This window comes from Neoarius graeffei, chromosome 24, assembly GCF_027579695.1.
Source record: "Neoarius graeffei isolate fNeoGra1 chromosome 24, fNeoGra1.pri, whole genome shotgun sequence".
Classification (NCBI taxonomy): domain Eukaryota; kingdom Metazoa; phylum Chordata; class Actinopteri; order Siluriformes; family Ariidae; genus Neoarius; species Neoarius graeffei.
Genome location: NC_083592.1, coordinates 20,402,961 through 20,420,761, shown reverse-complemented (window position 1 = coordinate 20,420,761; position 17,801 = coordinate 20,402,961). Strand labels below are relative to the sequence as shown.

The 17,801-nt window shown below is 40.2% G+C and overlaps 1 protein-coding gene across 1 annotated transcript in view; it reads right to left on the bottom strand.

Moving 5' to 3' along the window:
* Positions 1 to 17,801, bottom strand: part of LOC132872218 (aldehyde dehydrogenase, mitochondrial-like) — a 96,927-nt gene that overhangs the window by 71,108 nt on the left and 8,018 nt on the right. The window contains exons 2-3 of the mRNA XM_060906871.1: positions 5,968 to 6,072; positions 5,572 to 5,712 (exon numbers count right to left, since the gene is read on the bottom strand). Coding sequence (XP_060762854.1) covers positions 5,572 to 5,712; positions 5,968 to 6,072 — 246 coding nt within the window. The remainder of the gene's footprint in view (positions 1 to 5,571; positions 5,713 to 5,967; positions 6,073 to 17,801) is intronic.

Sequence of the window (17,801 nt, the reverse complement as noted above, 5' to 3'; positions counted from 1 at the left end):
TACCTGCAATTAACATTGAAAAGCTGGTGGACAAACCATACTCACAAATGGCAAAACTGCTGAGTTGCTGTCAGGTACTTCAACCCAGAGAAGGTTGAATAATAATCTTTTGCAACTCAAATATTAGAAATAAACATTATTCATAGGTGAAGTAGAATGACTGAGCAATTTCAAGGTCCAGATCTCTTTCTGTCTGGCATGTATGCACTGGCCAAATGCAATATGATAGTATGCAGTATGGAAAATTACAACACAGGCCATCCCCCCCCTCCAAAATGGCAACTAGTCCAAACTCCTATTTGATTTCATTACAGAGCCAGACACAGAGCAGCCACACCTTTACGTGTCTCCCTGATTCTGATCACGTGCAAACAAAATGAGAATGTCGCTTTTCTTCATAATCTGTCTAAAACGTTACCCATTCACACAGGCCAAATTTTCACATCATTTAAAAATGATCCAGCAGTCATCATTTCCCCCAGATGTGACTATAAACAGATTCTTTGCTTGTAAATTAAAGAAATTAAACACATTTAAGCACTTTGCAATCCAGCACAGCAATCACAGAAGGTACGATAAGATGGCCCATACAACGAAAATGTTGCCATAAACCAGGGATGTTCAATTAAAGTATGTAAAGGTCCAGTTACATAAAATGATTTGCATACCCAAATAAATAAATTAAATAAATAAAATAAAAGGCAACAAACATGATTGAACAGTGACAAGAGTTACATTTTAATGCTTGGCAATTATGGCTATGAAGAAAAAATTGTAAGAGACATGTTTCTTTTGATTTCTGCTATAAACCCAAGATCCAGGGTTCTCCAGAAAATCTGAAGTAGCCAGCTAAAAAAAAAGACCCCCCCCCAAAAAAAATTGAAATTTACGTGCCTTCTGGTGCATTCTCAGCTTATAAACTATTAACCATTTCCCTGTAAAATACTTGCAAAATATGTATGAAATTTCCCTCCAGCTGTATGTGTGGCAAGGCAAGGCAAGTTTATTTATATAGCGCATTTCATACACAGTGGCAGTTCAATGTGCTTTACAGAAGTAAAAGCAAAACAGTAAACAATAGAAAATAAAATTACATAAAATAAAGGGGGAAGAAGAGAGAAAAAAAAAGAATTAAACAATAGTAGAAATAAAATAAAATGAAGTAAAAGTTCAGTAAAAAACAGCAGAATAAAATAGAATAAAAGTTAAGTAAAGTTTAAAGCATGTAAAGATTTATCAGTTAGCAGAAAGCATCTGAGAACAGCTTGGTCTTTAGTCTAGATTTGAAGCTGCCAACAGCAGGAGCATTTTTAATGTCTTCTGGGAGTTGGTTCCATAGCTGTACTGCATAGTAGCTAAAAGCTGCTTCACCACACTTTGTTTTAACAACAGGTTTTACCAGTAAATTTTGCTGCTGCGATCTGGTAGATCTGATTGGGTTAGGCCGCTGCAACATAGAGAGGTAATTGGGCCCTGTACCATTTAGAGATTTGTACACCAACAGCAATGCTTTAAAGTCAATTCTATAGCTTACTGGAAGCCAGTGAAGGGACCTTAGAATTGGAGTAATGTGCTCTGTTCTTTTTGTTCGTGTGAGAACCCTAGCCGCTGCATTTTGAACCAGTTGAAGTCGTTTGATGGTCTTTTTTGGTAGGCTTGTGAAAAGGCCATTGCAGTAATCAACCCTACTAGAGATGAAGGCATGTATAAGTTTTTCCAGATCATTTTTTGACACAAGTCCTCTTAGCTTGGAAATGTTTTTTAGGTGATACAATGCCAATTTAGTGATTGCTTTCATGTGACTGTCAAAGTTTAGCTCGCTGTCAATGAAAACGCCAAGATTTTTAACCATATCTTTTGTTTTAATCCCCTTTGTGTCAAGAATAGTGGTAATCCTGAGTCTTTCATCTTTTTCCCAAATAGAATTACTTCTGTTTTATCTGTGTTCAGCTGAAGAAAATTTTGTGACATCCAGTTGTTGATTTGGTCGATACACTGGTAGAGACATTCAAGGGGGGCATAATCATTAGGTGATAGAGCAAAATAAATATGGGTGTCATCTGCATAGCAGTGATACAAAATTGAGTTGTTCTTGATAATTTGTCCAAGTGGGAGCATATAAAGGTTGAATAGTAATGGTCCAAGGATCGACCCCTGGGGGACACCACAGGTCAAGGACATTGATGTTGAGGTACAATTTCCCATGGTAACAAAGAAGCTTCTAAGTATGATTTTAACCAATTGATAACTTTACCAGTCAACCCAACCCAGTGTTCAAGTCGATATAGCAGTATGTTGTGATCAACAGTCTCAAAAGCTGCACTGAGGTCCAGTAACACCAGGACCGATGTTTTGCCTGCATCAGTATTAAGACGCATGTCATTTATAACTTTAATCAGCGCTGTTTTAGTGCTATGATTGGCATGAAATCCTGACTGAAAGTTATCAAAACAGCCGTTTGATATCAAGAAGGCAGTTAATTGATTGAAGACAATTTTTTCAAGGATTTTTCCGATGAATGTGTGCTTGGCCATCTCTGTAGTCTGTTGCCTGGGTCTGTAACATAACTACATGGTGAGCTTACTTGGTGCATGTGTAATGTACCTGATGTGCTTCTGGTGTGGTATTGTGTATAGTTTTAATTTTAGCATAAATATTTGCACACGGGCGGCACGGTGGTGTAGTGGTTAGCGCTGTCGCCTCACAGCAAGAAGGTCCTGGGTTCGAGCCCCGGGTCCGGCGAGGGCCTTTCTGTGTGGAGTTTGCATGTTCTCCCCGTGTCCGCGTGGGTTTCCTCCGGGTGCTCCGGTTTCCCCCACAGTCCAAAGACATGCAGGTTAGGTTAACTGGTGACTCTAAATTGACCGTAGGTGTGAATGTGAGTGTGAATGGTTGTCTGTGTCTATGTGTCAGCCCTGTGATGACCTGGCGACTTGTCCAGGGTGTACCCCGCCTTTCGCCCGTAGTCAGCTGGGATAGGCTCCAGCTTGCCTGCGACCCTGTAGAAGGATAAAGCGGCTAGAGATAATGAATGAATGAATGAATGAATGAATGATATTTGCACACAGTTATTTGCACTTGCACTTTAAGTATGAAGCTTTAGCGAAGGGACCATACACCTCTGTGGAAGGTTTTTAAGTTTCTTCTTCAATAGCATTTTGTGAAAACTAAGTATAAATCATCTGCAACAACCAACTGCATCTTTACTGTTGTCTGCTATGGCATGATCATGTAGTCCGGCTCAGCCAATTGCTGGGTTTCAGTCATGTGACTTTTCTTAGCGGTTTTACCGGAAGTGAAATAGCTGGTGGTCTAAACAGCTGCCATAGTGCAAACAACTAGCGATAACTTGGAGTATGCTCGTAATCTAGAAGTCACTGCTTGCTTTAGATATAGTCAGAAGATTGCTATGTGCAATGGAATGGACCCCTACAGTCTGGGAAAGAAGGATTTGTCATACAATCTCGAAAACTACCCTTCAGTCAAGTTCCCTGACATCCCAAACTATCTGGTGTTGCAGACATCCTTCTACACCACAAAACAGATGAAAGCATGGAAGATTATGGAGGCTTACAACTTTTTTTTTTATATGTGGCTGGGTAAAGGACCTCGGTATCAAGTCACTGCCAAATTAATCCTGTATTGTTTTTGCCCCTGCAAGTATGGGTTTTTTTTAAGCTTTTCATTCGCATCTTTACAACAAAGCACTGCAAGTTGAAGTGTAAACAAACAACAGTTCGCTTGATTCTCACTTGTGTTGGCTCTTATCTCTCAGGTAAATCATTCACAAAGATAATCAGAAACCCCTTTAAAGACCTAGATCGTTAAACAAGACAAGTGATCACAGCGCACTGTAACTGTATGGCTGGGTAAGAATTTTGTCGCGACCTTCATGCATATGGACTTTATGAGTGAGGAGTAAACAAGGAAACAACTGGGGACTTTAGCGCTTCGTGACTTAAAAAGAAAAAAAAGGGCCGTAAAATAACGACACACAGCAAGAAAAGTACTTGGAAAACACCAACATTGCTGAGAGAGATATACAAACCTTTCACGAAGTGATCACTGCAGACTCGAGCATGCTTCGACTCAGCTCCCTTCGATTTCAGTGAGAGGTTCAAAAGCCATCTCTCTCAATGTCTTTTTATAAAATCCTGTGTTCATTCACCCTTCCCCCCTTCTCTCTTTTTTTTTTTAAATTAGTTCACGGGGAACCCTGAAGAAACTTAAACCGTGAAACTGATTGATTGAATCAATCAATCAATCAATCAATCAATCAATCTAAAACAACGCAAGCATAAGGCATTTTCATGCAAGCAATGCATATGTCTCATACAAATGCTTTGTCAGCGGAGCTTTGGTAGACCACCAGCTAAAGGTTTGAATAACTAATAAGGCAGATGTGACGTCACGTGAAACCCAGCAATCAGAACACAAGAATCAATCAACAAATATGGTGTCACTTCTGGTCATGCTAGACCTGAATCGAAGACAATTTCATGGTGGAATAATTAGATTTACAGCAAATTATGGGCAGCAGAGACGATATAAAAAATAAATATTTAAATTTAAAAAAGAAAAAAAAGCAGCTGCTTGAACATTGAAAGGCAAGTGTTTTTTTTTTTTTTTCTGGGATCAAGTAGCCGGTGCAGACCCATCTGCGTAGGTGGAGAAAACCGCCGAGTGTCGGTGCTTGTGGACATCTGCGATCTCATCTCATTATCTCTAGCCGCTTTATCCTGTCCTACAGGGTCACAGGCAAGCTGGAGCCTATCCCAGCTGACTATGGGCGAAAGGTGGGGTACACCCTGGACAAGTCGCCAGGTCATCACAGGGCTGACACATAGACACAGACAACCATTCACACTCACACCTACGGTCAATTTAGAGTCACCAGTTAACCTAACATGCATGTCTTTGGACTGTGGGGGAAACCGGAGCACCCGGAGGAAACCCACGCAGACACGGGGAGAACATGCAAACTCCACACAGAAAGGCCCTCGCCGGCCACGGGGCTCAAACCCGGACCTTCTTGCTGTGAGGCAACAGCGCTAACCACTACACCACCGTGTCGCCCCACATCTGAGATCCATTTTGAATTTGAAGCTGAGAGAGAATAAGTACACACTTATGTCCATTCATCTTTAAACAATGATTTAAAAAAATAAATAAAAAATAAACCCCAAGCCATGTTGTCAGTTCCCTAACAAGACCAGACAAGGTAATTGAAAATGGAAAATGTGTGAAAGTCTGCTTTTCTTTCCCAATGTCTCTAGTCTGACTCTGGTCTGATAAGCTGCTTTCAGTTAAATAATTTTAAAAAAAATGTGATTTGAAAGAAGCTGTATTGATTCATGTTTACAAAACTAGAGCTGCTGAACTACATCCATTTAAAAAAAAAAGGCAGCTGATCAGCTGTGCAATAGTATATTTTCCCATGAACTTGGTTCAGTCATCTAAACCCTCTGAAGAGTCTGCATCTAGAACATAGACCATCACTTGACCTCCCCTGCCCAGCAGTGATTCATGCACACTGTCCTATCTTAACTGGATCAAGTCACAGTCACTCACTGCCAGGTAGGCAGAGTCCCTCTCGATGCAATCAGCCAGGCAGTATAGGAGTCGTCCACGTTGAGAGGAATCCATGCGCCGCCATGGAGAGCCGAGTCTGAATGCATCCTTCGCAGCCTTCACTGCTTTATCTACATCTACCTGAGAGAACAGACAAAAGACAAGTGAGGCACTATGAGGACATCATCTTTTCTGTACAGTTATTTAATTGCCCCCCACACACACAGTATTACCAAGAACCAAAATGATTAAACTGTTGTACAATTATCAGATCATCATGTGCACCAAAATAAAATATTCATAGCAAGAAAACCACAAGGGAGTGAACATGGCCAGTATTTTATCAGTAAATAAAACCTGGCAAGTGCAAACATGCACAAACACACACTCCCCTACCTTATCACCTTCTGCAACCTGGCAGATGACTTCACCAGTGGCAGGATTGATGGTTGGAAAGGTTTTCTTACTCACTGCATCATGCCACTCATTGTTGATGAAGAGCTGCCCAGAATATAAAATGCAATTCAGTATAGCACAAGAGACATTGTTTTCACACTGTTAAAACCCTGAGCTTTTCTCTACTGCACTAAAATTAGGATTATAACAATCTATTGAAAAGATCAAAAATATTTTCTTGTTGTAGCCTAGATAACTGCAGTAAAAGTTGGTTTCATGTAAACTATTATTCACAACCAAGACAATCAACTACAAACTTATTCACAATTATTTACTATTTTTCACTAAAAAAATAAAAGATGTATACCACAATGTAATGAAAATGTGCATCTTATTGGTTTAGTTTAAATTTACATTAAAAAAGAGATGGGAAATTTTATTTCTTGCAAAATTACTACATAGTATCCCAAATTTGGTAGCTGGTTTCAAGTGGAATAAATACATGTGTGGGTAAATTAAGGAGAATACTCTTTTTCTTGGTCTAATGTGAACAAGAACAGCAAAATTCCTCCTCTGCATTTAACCCGTTTAAGCAGTGAACATGCCCACGCATGTGCACAGAGCGAGAGAAAAAAAAGGAAAAGCACAGTGTGCAGAATAAAAACATTTGTGGGTAAATTATATGGATCTGTGATGACTGCATGTTTCAGCTTTTGAATGTAACGCAGTCTGCTGGTATATTTATTTAAAAAAAAGTTTTAATCGTTTCAGAGAGAGTGGACGGACTGGAGTCATCTCAATTTTCATTATTAATTTTCATGGTTGTTTGTTTACCTGGCAATATGGTGGATGCTGCATGATAATGTGTGACGTCAGTGAAAGCCCTCTATATTCTATTCCAGGTTAAACAATCGCAAAGAATGACTGAAAAACCTTTAATTCCGTGGGGGGAAAAAAGGCAAGATCGTAGACTTACACTGTGACTGTATGGCTGGTGTGCTCACACTTGCTCTCTCTATTTATTTGGGACCCACCCAAAAATAAATAAATAAATTAAAATGCCAGGGACCCCAATTTGGCCAGTCATGTGGGTCCCAGGACCCAGAACGAAAAATTCTAGCACCATCCCTGTCAACAGTATAAAACTAGAATCAACATGGATGAGTCTTGTAGCCTTTGAGTAGGTAATCAATACAGTCCAAGCAAGCCCATAGCCCTGAACTTGACCCAAGTTCACAGGTGATGTCAGAGAAGGGTATTTCGCGTTGATTGGCCGAGTGTGTGCAATATCCCACGTTGATTAGATTAGCGATGTGCAATTAACCCTCTGGGATCGAGAGCTTCACCGGCAAAGCTCGGCAGGTTTAGAATGAGTAGGTCATGTATTTAGAAAAACTTGCAAAGATATTTATATCATACAAGCATGATATACATATTGACAAACTTTATACTCTATGTGCTCACTGCCAAATAATATTTTTAAAGTTACCTAAATTAGGTGAAACATAAAACTTGTCATCTTAGAGTGAAAGTGATTTCACATGGCAACAGCATGATCTAGACTAGATCATGCTGTTGCCATGTGAAATCACTTTCACTCTTTTGGTTTCGATTGGTTTCTCTTTTGTGGTGGGACCATCCACCATAAACAGGATAAAATGTGTTAGCCATAGTTTAGCCTACCTGTTTGGAGGTAAAAGTTGTTGCGAGATGGCACTTCGGAGGATTCAGGACAGCAATTAAATTTCAGTAGTTCATCAGACATTGAAAACTGCGACACTGATGATGACCAGTGTCATTTTGATCTTCGACTCGATTCAGCCAAAGATCAACTTGAGCAAGTGTAAATATTTCTTATGAGCATATTGGTTGATATGCATGCACTGTAGTGCATACACAGGAAAAATGACGGAGCAATTTTTCCAGACTTAAAAGTATTCTCAAAAATAGGTCAATTTTGCTCTACTTTAAGTTTAGAGGATACAATTTGAAGTGGGAGCAAAATTACAGAGTATTTGTATAACAGATTTGGCTGTGGCTCTGAACTGAGTAATAGTACAAGAGTTAATTTCAAGACACACTGAATAAAGCAAAACTTTTAAAAAAGAAACAAATATATAAAGCAGCTTTAAAATGGTGTTGGAACGTGTGAAAAAACATTACCGTACCCATTATGGCGAACAGTTTTGATCACTTGACCGGATGAAGAGTTGGCAGGGGGAGGGGTAGTCACACTTCATTTAATGGAATGACATTGTTTGTTTGTTTTTTACTCCTCATTGAATACCCCTCCCACTGCTAACCCTTTATCCCAAAACAATAGAACAATTTTTTGATGGACAGTTAATTGTCCAAATCAATGAAGCAGATTTAAGCTTGTGCTTGACACAGTCCTAAGACTGAACATAATCACCTCAAGTGACCAAAAAACAGTTCGTCACAATGGGTAAGGTAATTTTTTTTCACAGATTCCAACAGTTCTAAAACTGCTTTTTACATCTTTTATCTTTTTTTAGTACAATCATCATGACATACATACTCTATAGATCATTGTTGTTGAACTTGTGCTGAATTTTAAAAAAAAAAAAAAAAAGGTCATATGACTTTGAAAATACTGCTTAGATTTTTTGAAATTGACAAAATCAGAGCATGCCAAAATCATTAGTGCCAGAAAATACCCTCAGACCCCAGAGGGTTAATATTCATATGTAACGTGGGCAAAAGTGGTGGAGCCTTCAAGCCAGGTACGAGTGAGCAAAACACAGACAGGTTGCAGCTTAATTACGGAGTTTTTCACAAAGAAAAACAACTCCGTAACAGCGGCAGACCATAGTTGTGAGACCGTGACTGCCAGTTCGCTGCATGTTGCTGATCAAAATTTGCCCAATGCCAGGTCATCTGACGTTGTTTTCATCTTATCACCGTTTATTGTTCACTTCAGTCTTGAGTATTAGTTATTCAGTCATCCACACTATTGCCAAAATATTGCTCATTAAATTTTGAACAACTCATGCCATGTTGCATCACCATTCACTTTGTCTGATGTGAAAAACTGCAGTCTCCTTTGGAACAGTACACTGCTTGTGAGATGCAAACGAGTATTGTATTGACTTTTTCTCCCCTGTTTTTAGTGTGGAAATTCAATAAAATTGTAAGTAAAAAGAGATAAAGACTTTTCTGTCAACAAGGAATGAGGGGCACGAAGAACTCTGATGATGCATGGCTACTTGACCTGGGATTTCTGACAGACCTAACAGCAAAACTGAACGCACTCAACACTGAGATCCAGGGAAAAGATAGACACCTATCCCACATGATAAGCACAGCGAATGCGTTCAAGGCCAAGTTCGGTGTTTGGACCACACATTTAAAAAGAGCGGGGGAGCCTAACACACTTTCCAAACCAGGGGAAAAGGGCCATCAAAGAAGCACGACTTTATTCATCACACACTTGTGAAATTTCTCTCTGCATTTAACCCATGTGAAGCAGTGAACACACATGCACACACGCATACCCAGAGCAGTGGGCAGCCATGCTAACAGCACCCAGGGAGCAGTTGGGAGTTAGGTGCCTCACTCAAGGGCACCTCAGCCCAAGGCCATATTAACCTAACCGCAGGTCTTTGAACCGTGAGGGAAACCGGAGCACCCGGAGGAAACCCACACAGACACGGGGAGAACATGCAAACGCCGCACAGAAAGGCCCCCGCCACTTACACCACCGTGCCGCCCAAAGACAAGGATGCTTTTCACCCTGAGCAGTACTGTGCTCACCTGGACAAAATTGCAGCGGAGTTCAATCAGCGTTTTGGCGAGTTAGACCAGGGCTAAAATTAACTTTAGTGCTTAGTCACCACTCAGGCCAGTATCCCTGAATTCTTAGTAGCCCAGATCAAACTAAAGTGGCCCTTAAATTTTCTCTAGTCAAAAAACAAAAATTGAAAACCATTTTTACTTGAATAACACCCCATGGTGTTTAACATATGCCCCAGAAATGGATTAATCAACAATATTAATTCAATGTAATTGTTTAGATATTGTACATTATTCAAACATTACACTACATTACAGTCATTTAGCTGACCTTTTTATTCAAAACAACCAACAATAAGTGCATGTCACCAAGAGAATCCAAGAGCGACTAGTGCTGAAGTACTAGTGTAAACAAACAGCCTACAAATCTACAAATACCATCCAATATCTGGAATGATCAGGGTAGTTAAGAAGTTGAAGAAGCTTGGACAAATAGATAGACAATGAATTATTTAAGTATGGTATGTTTATTGTTCCCAAAATTTGACAGCATTTGCATTATAATGGTGAGCCGATGCTTTTCTCCTAGCTTTTGCCTCTTGAGCTTATACAAGACACATCATTGTACAGTAGGCTGGTAGAATTCTGTTAGACTAGAGCTAGGTGCATATGGTTATGGTATTTGGCAGACACTTTTGTCCAAAGCACCTTAGAATACATAAATACTACATTATTAGTAAACCAATAAAATTGCTCTACTCAGACATAGTCTACCTTCCAGATGATAGCTGCTGCATGACTGCAGAATTTCCCTTTTTTTGCTCTGACCAGGCTCAACCTCAGCCTTTCAGCAAACAAACCCACCCTCTCTTTTACACATAATTTTGCCAATTTTATTACTGTGTAGATAACTGTACACCTCCATGCTTTTGGAGGTTTTCCTTAGCTCCTCACCACCAATGCCCTCGCTAAGAATAAAATAATTGACAAGGTCAACGTAACTGATGTCAGACCACAACTTCATGTCGTCTATCCATTCCATGAGGGTAGATGGATGGGGCACTTTGATCATATTATCCCCAGAGCATGTCAGAAAATCAGACCCGTCTAACCATCTTTTAGACATCTTGGATCTTACCTACCTAGCAGTTAGCATTAGCTATAAACGTCAACACACTGAAGTGGAAGAAAAAAAATCCCAGCTTCCACTATGATGCAGCTCATTGGTAAAATGGAGAGGGTGTGGAGGAAGAGAGAAAGGAAAGGAAAAACAACAAGGTGGGGGGAAGAGGGGAAAAAAAAAACACTTTCAGACACTACTCCGCCGCTCCATTATTTACGTCATTACTGTCGCACAATTAAAACGTGCCAGATCAGTCAACTGGTGGGTTTTCAAAATAATAACGGCATGCTATACTGAGTGCATTTCCCACATTAATAAATACAAAGTACTCTGTATCCGCTGCTTGGTTCTTTTAAATCAAGGCTGAATACTTTCTTCTTTGCCACTGCCTTTTATTAAATCAAATTTGAGGCTTTTAATCAATTCCTCACTCTGCACTGTAACTTTTATTCTTGTATTCTGTGTCTTATTCTATTTTAGCTTATTTTCCAGTCCCTTACGATTTTTAGTTGTACTTGAATGTTTAATAATGCATTTCTTCCTCCATCCATTCACCCCCAACATTATTACCATTTTTGCACCACAACGTATAAATTTGTCTCATGCCCACTGTCATAAGGAAAAACAAACTACTGCTATACACGATCTAAAATACATAAATGGTCCTTATGAAACAGCTTTTACAGCTCTGTGAAAATGTAAGACTGCAATGCATGATGGTATACAGGGTGTTTCAAAAAACTTGATTTTTCACAATCTAATAACTTTACCAATTCTCATTCAACTGACCTCAAATTTTAACATGTGTAGAAACAGGTCAAAATCTCATCTCATTATCTCTAGCCGCTTTATCCTTCTACAGGGTCGCAGGCAAGCTGGGGCCTATCCCAGCTGACTACGGGCGAAAGGCGGGGTACACCCTGGACAAGTCGCCAGGTCATCACAGGGCTGACACATAGACAACCATTCACACTCACATTCACACCTACGGTCAATTTAGAGTCACCAGTTAACCTAACCTGCATGTCTTTGGACTGTGGGGGAAACTGGAGCACCCGGAGGAAATCCACGCGGACACGGGGAGAACATGCAAACTCCACACAGAAAGGCCCTCGCCAGCCACGGGGCTCGAACCCGGACCTTCTTGCTGTGAGGCGACAGCGCTAACCACTACACCACCGTGCCGCCCCACAGGTCAAAATGTTACGTTTAATTTTTTTCCTCTTTTTAGGTATAGAAATGCCATTCACTGGAAGGTGTTTTGTGTGTGTGTTAGAGTACGCTCAAACAGTCCAACAAGACTGTGCAGCATGCATTCATGAGATAATTTTAATTTATAAACTGTTACCAAAGACTGCAGCATGTTTGACAGGAGCTGAACTACCAACTTGATGTGCGCAGTGTCTCAGGCAGCACGCATATTGAAAATTTGTGAAATCCACATACCTTTGAATTTCTCATTCAAATTTTGAGAAATAAATCTTATGCTGCTCAACATTACACCTGTTCAGTTTCATTTGCCTAGACTATGTAGGTTCAGGGTGAAAGGTTTCTTCACCTCTTGCCCTCAGCCTCAGAGAGAGCGATTACACCATCTCGAGATCAGTCCCCCCATGTCACCCAGACGTCTGGGGGTCAGTCGCGAAGAAAGACAGGAACCCCACAAAGTAGTTCGCAATCTTTATTCACAAGTCCCCAATGAGGCAAGAGAATACAGGGGATTTTGTGTGTGTGTGTGTGTGTGTGTGTGTTATCTGTGTGGATGAAGTGACATCACTGCAGAGGGTGTGTGTGTGTGTGTGTATGGAGGGGTGTGAGTGAGTGACATCTTTTTGATATCTGTGTCCATGTGTGTGTGTTAATGAGTGTGACATCATTGCATGCTTCAGAGACTGTAGTGAAACCTTGAGCAGGTCACGTCTTAATTACATCACTGTTCTGATGAATGTTCAGATGTGTGTGTGTATGTGTGAGAGAGTGAAACCTTGGTGCTGTTCAGACACATTTCTGATCAATAATACACATTCATCTCATCTCATTATCTCTAGCCGCTTTATCCTTCTACAGGGTCGCAGGCAAGCTGGAGCCTATCCCAGCTGACTACGGGCGAAAGGCGGGGTACACCCTGGACAAGTCGCCAGGTCATCACAGGGCTGACACATAGACACAGACAACCATTCACACTCACATTCACACCTACGGTCAATTTAGAGTCACCAGTTAACCTAACCTGCATGTCTTTGGACTGTGGGGGAAACCGGAGCACCCGGAGGAAACCCACGCGGACACGGGGAGAACATGCAAACTCCGCACAGAAAGGCCCTCGCCGGCCCCGGGGCTCGAACCCAGGACCTTCTTGCTGTGAGGCGACAGCGCTAACCACTACACCACCGTGCCGCCCCAATAATACACATTTCATATCAAAATAAGCAGAATGTTCTGATGATATGATAGCACAGGGCTGTCCCTGACGCACAGCCTGTTCTCATAATATTAGGGCTGTAACGATACACCCAACTCACGATTCGATTCGTATCGCGATTTTTGACCCACGATTCGATACGCCCACGATTTTTTTTTAAATGTTTTTTTAAAGTAGTAAATTTGACTTATTAACATTTACTTACTTACATTAACTATTTAATAACAAATAATTCAGACCACTGCAGAGAATGAGTAATATGTATGCAAAAATGAACAAATGTATATCCAAAGATTGTTTTATTTCTCAAAATAATACTGTTGAGCCGGAAGCTCTGGGTTTTTTTCGGTTCTGAAAAAGTCATTTTTCCAAATCGTGTAAATCCGTTAAGATTTTTTTTGGGGGGGTGGCTCTCTCACTGTCTCACTCTCATAGGGCCAATGATTTTCTGTGATCGCGGAAAACAGATGGAAATTACGGAATTTTTATGGTGAAACATTGCTCGCGTGTCAAAATGTAACTGCCGCAGAAGGCTTCCGCCCAAGCAGACATGCCTTCAGTGTTGCCAAATATTGCTAATGTTTTCCACCCCAAAATATGTTCAAAACCAGCCAAAAAACACCTAAACCTGCCCAATCTGGCAACACTGCATGCCTTTCCGGTCAAGTGATTGTGATAGGCTTGTGGCACACCTAGCCAGCCAATGAGCTGCTTGTTTACAGATTCGCTCCCCGCGTCGCAACCAGAATGGCGACCGCTTAAAAGAAATGAATGCTCTGCCAGTGGCGAGTGTGGACGTTGCGTGACTCGCAGAAGATTGTCGCAGGTCGGCGAAAAACGACTTACTAATAGATATAAAAAAATAAAAGTAATTTAAGTAAGTTTAAAATGTAATTTAAATCAAAAGTAAAGTATTCATAAATTGAAGTTTGGAAGCGCCTCTGTTTTTGGGCTGAGGAGAAGTTTGAAAGGGTGTACCGTGATTCTGCCTTCTTGTATCGCGATACGGATCGTGGCTCTGCGTATCGCGATTTCGATACGCATATCGTTACAGCCCTACATAATATGAGAGCAATATTCAGACAGAATGGAATTTTTAAACAAAGATACTGTGTCTAGCTAAGACAGAAGGTCATAGAAGATTTCTAGCTGAAATAGTAAAATAGAATAGAGTAGAACAATATTAAGAATAAATCCTTACAATTATTTATCCTTACAAAGGAATAAATCTCTTACACTGAGATATTTACATCTCAAATAATATAAAATTTTTTGAAACACCCTGCTTGATTAGTGACCATCGGTTGCACACTACTTTTCACAATGCATTGTGGGATACTATGAGTCCACTGTTGGGTGTAATAATTCTCACTATACATTCAGACAGCACTACAAAATGGCGAAGTCACTATATAGTGACTAGGGAGTGATTTCGGACACAGCAGTGGATATCATGGAGCGATCTGAAAACTCATGAACAGCTTTGAATTTTGCACTTTAGAACTAAACTTTTACTAGAATTCATGAACTTGGAGCTGAGGAAAGAAAAGAAGAGGTACTCCAAGGAAGGAACATTTTATTTAATTTTTATTGTAATTTTTTTGTACTTCTCAAATCACAGTTGTCCTTTGGGCGACCAAACCTCAACTTTTAGTGGCCTTGATCAGTTTTTAGTTGCCACTGGCGATCGTGTGACCACCAAGTTTCAACCCTGGTTAAGCGTCATGGAAGATATTGCTACATTCCTCTCAAACCCATTTCAGCCCATTGATACAGAACAGGTAGCAGCCAAATTCCATCAAGTATTTACTTTGCCAAGTCGACTTGATATGGAGATAATTGATTTGCAAAATGACATAGAACTCAAAGCCAGAACAAGGGACATTGACTTTTGGAGACTCGTGAGCAGAGAGAGGTTTCCTCTCCTCACTGCACGGGCACGAAAAGCGAGTGCCTACTTTGGATCCACTTACCTATGTGAAATGGCATTTTCACAGATTAAAATAGATCAACTCAAAGTATAGGAGTCGTCCACTTTAAGGCGACTCCTATACTTTGATTTGATTATTTTCATCTGTGAAAAGTGGGCTCATATGTAATATGTTGTTCAGATACAAACATTTTTTCCTGCAACATTTAATTTTGTGCTGGAAAATAAACATTTGGATTCCCCCCATATAAAAATTCATAAAAAATATGTAACGGTCAACCTTTCAATGTAAAGTGTACCTTTTTTTTTTTTTTAAACCAAAATGTGCATAATAAATTTACAAGCTGTTTTGGTTCAATACAGTCAACTATTTAAAAGCTTTTGAATTATTTTTGCCCAAATAAAAATTAATTAAACACACACACACACATATACATTATATATATATATATATATATATATATATATATATATATATATATTATATATATATATATATATATATATATACACACACACACACACACACACACACACACACACACACATATATACACACACATATATACATGGATTAAAGCAAAAAAAAAAAATCATCTGACTGAAAAAAAAAAGCTCCATGTCGTTGGCCCCTACCATGTCAGCGATGCGTCAAATTTTAAACGCCGTGTTGTCCATTATCCCCTAGGCCCCTACTTATAGTACATTTACATAATTTTAACAAATGACTAAAGCTAAGGCAAGACGTTACCATTGTCATTACTGGCTATTCATGATGAAACATCAAGTTTTCAGCGCAAAGTGCAAATTTATTTCAACAGTACTTTAGTAATGCGCAACAGTGGTTCAGAGAAAAGTGCAAGTGCAGTCGAACTTGAACCATGCTTTCAGAAGAGTGGAACAGAAAGAAAAATAGGAAAATCTGTTGAAATAAAGCCAGGAAACAAGAAAAGTAAAGTGAAAGTTCACTTTTTCTGCTTCTTCGCAGTGAAGCCAAAAGCATCTAGTTTGGCAACACCTGATGCCTGTTTTTGTTTCTTTTTCCTTGGCACAGCAGCAGGAGCTTGCCATTATCGCCCATTTCATTTCGCCAAGCCCATCTCCACTTATTCTTTACCGTTTTGTCGATGTCTGACACATCTGTGCCTTCATTTAAAAGAAGCGCGTCCATGCTGGCAAAACCAAAAGTAATTTGACGCGCTCTAGTGATGGAAATCGAAGGGCCTATGTCCGGTGAAATATGAAGTACTCGAGTTGAGGGGGGATGTGGGGGGAGGCATCCCCCTTCTGAAATAAAAATCTCAAATCAGGCCAAAAAAAAAGTGTGTGTTTCTGGTTACCCGACCGACCCTAATCCATACCGCCTGACCCTAAACTTTTTTTTTCGTTTTTTTCCCAGTCGCGACTTTTACATATAACCCAACCATGTGAACCGGAAGTTTTTGTCACTCACTGGGAAAATCAGGGCTTTCCACAAGCGCCGGCTGCCGGCCATACAGCCGACTACACAATTAAGTCCAGCCGGCTACTTTAATGACTTATTTTTGTAGCCCACAGGCTCTAAATATTAATTTTCGATTTTAATAAAATTAAATGTTTATCTAACGGACTGACAATAATGTCAAACTGAACCGCACTCATTTAAATTGTGATTCGCGCTGTTTGTACCGATAATAACCACAAATTCCCCGCAGACTTCGTTGATGAAGGGAGAGTAACTCATCCGCGGCCCCGACATGCGGTGTGTGCGCGCACTTGGCGGAGGCAGTAGTGTGTCGGGGAGGGAACAGAAGCAGAGAGAACGCTTATTTTGTCTTTCACCTAGAGACATGATTCAAACTTTAAAACGGAGACAAAATTCTCCTGTGTGGATCTGGCATTCAACTTTTTTGCTAGGTTCTATACTTTTTGATCAGTCACAGATCAAACACCATGAGCACATCTGGAGAAATTCAGGCTTTATGATGGGTGTCTATTGCGTTACACACCAGCGGCGCTCAGGAGTTTAGAGTGGAGGCAGCTTGAAAAAAAAGCTCTAACTTTCTCATTTAAACTGTTTTCTCAGCCACAATTTTCACTCTACACACACAATTTTCTCAAAAGTTGTAGTCACACATTGTGTGAATCAAGACAAGTGTCTCCCTGAGCGATAGGATTTACAGTTTTTGAATGAGAAGCCTGAAAGTAAGGAGAGGACAGGTGCGCTCTCCCATAGACTCACATTATAAACGTGGCAGCGCTTTTACTGCAAAATCAGAAAAGTCACTTGTTTTTAACTCGCTCTAGTGTCCACATTTTTTACACTAGGGACAAAAAAAATTACATTTATGTGTTCATGGGAGCCTTGTAGCACTCAATGTGAAAGAATTTTGTGAATCGCTCCTTCCGTTTCCGTGTAAATCAGCGTTGTTCGAGGAGAGGGAACTCTGAGAAAAAGCGCTCTTTGCTTGTTATATTGTGTCTTTTCCCTGCACCATTACCAAGGCGACGAGCTCCACTCAGGGAGCAGAGAGGGGAGGGGCTGCTCTCTCTCTCTCATGGTGTATTGAGCTGTTATATTTACAGAAAAATTCATGTTAAAAGGTGTCTCATGCTGCATCAGATTC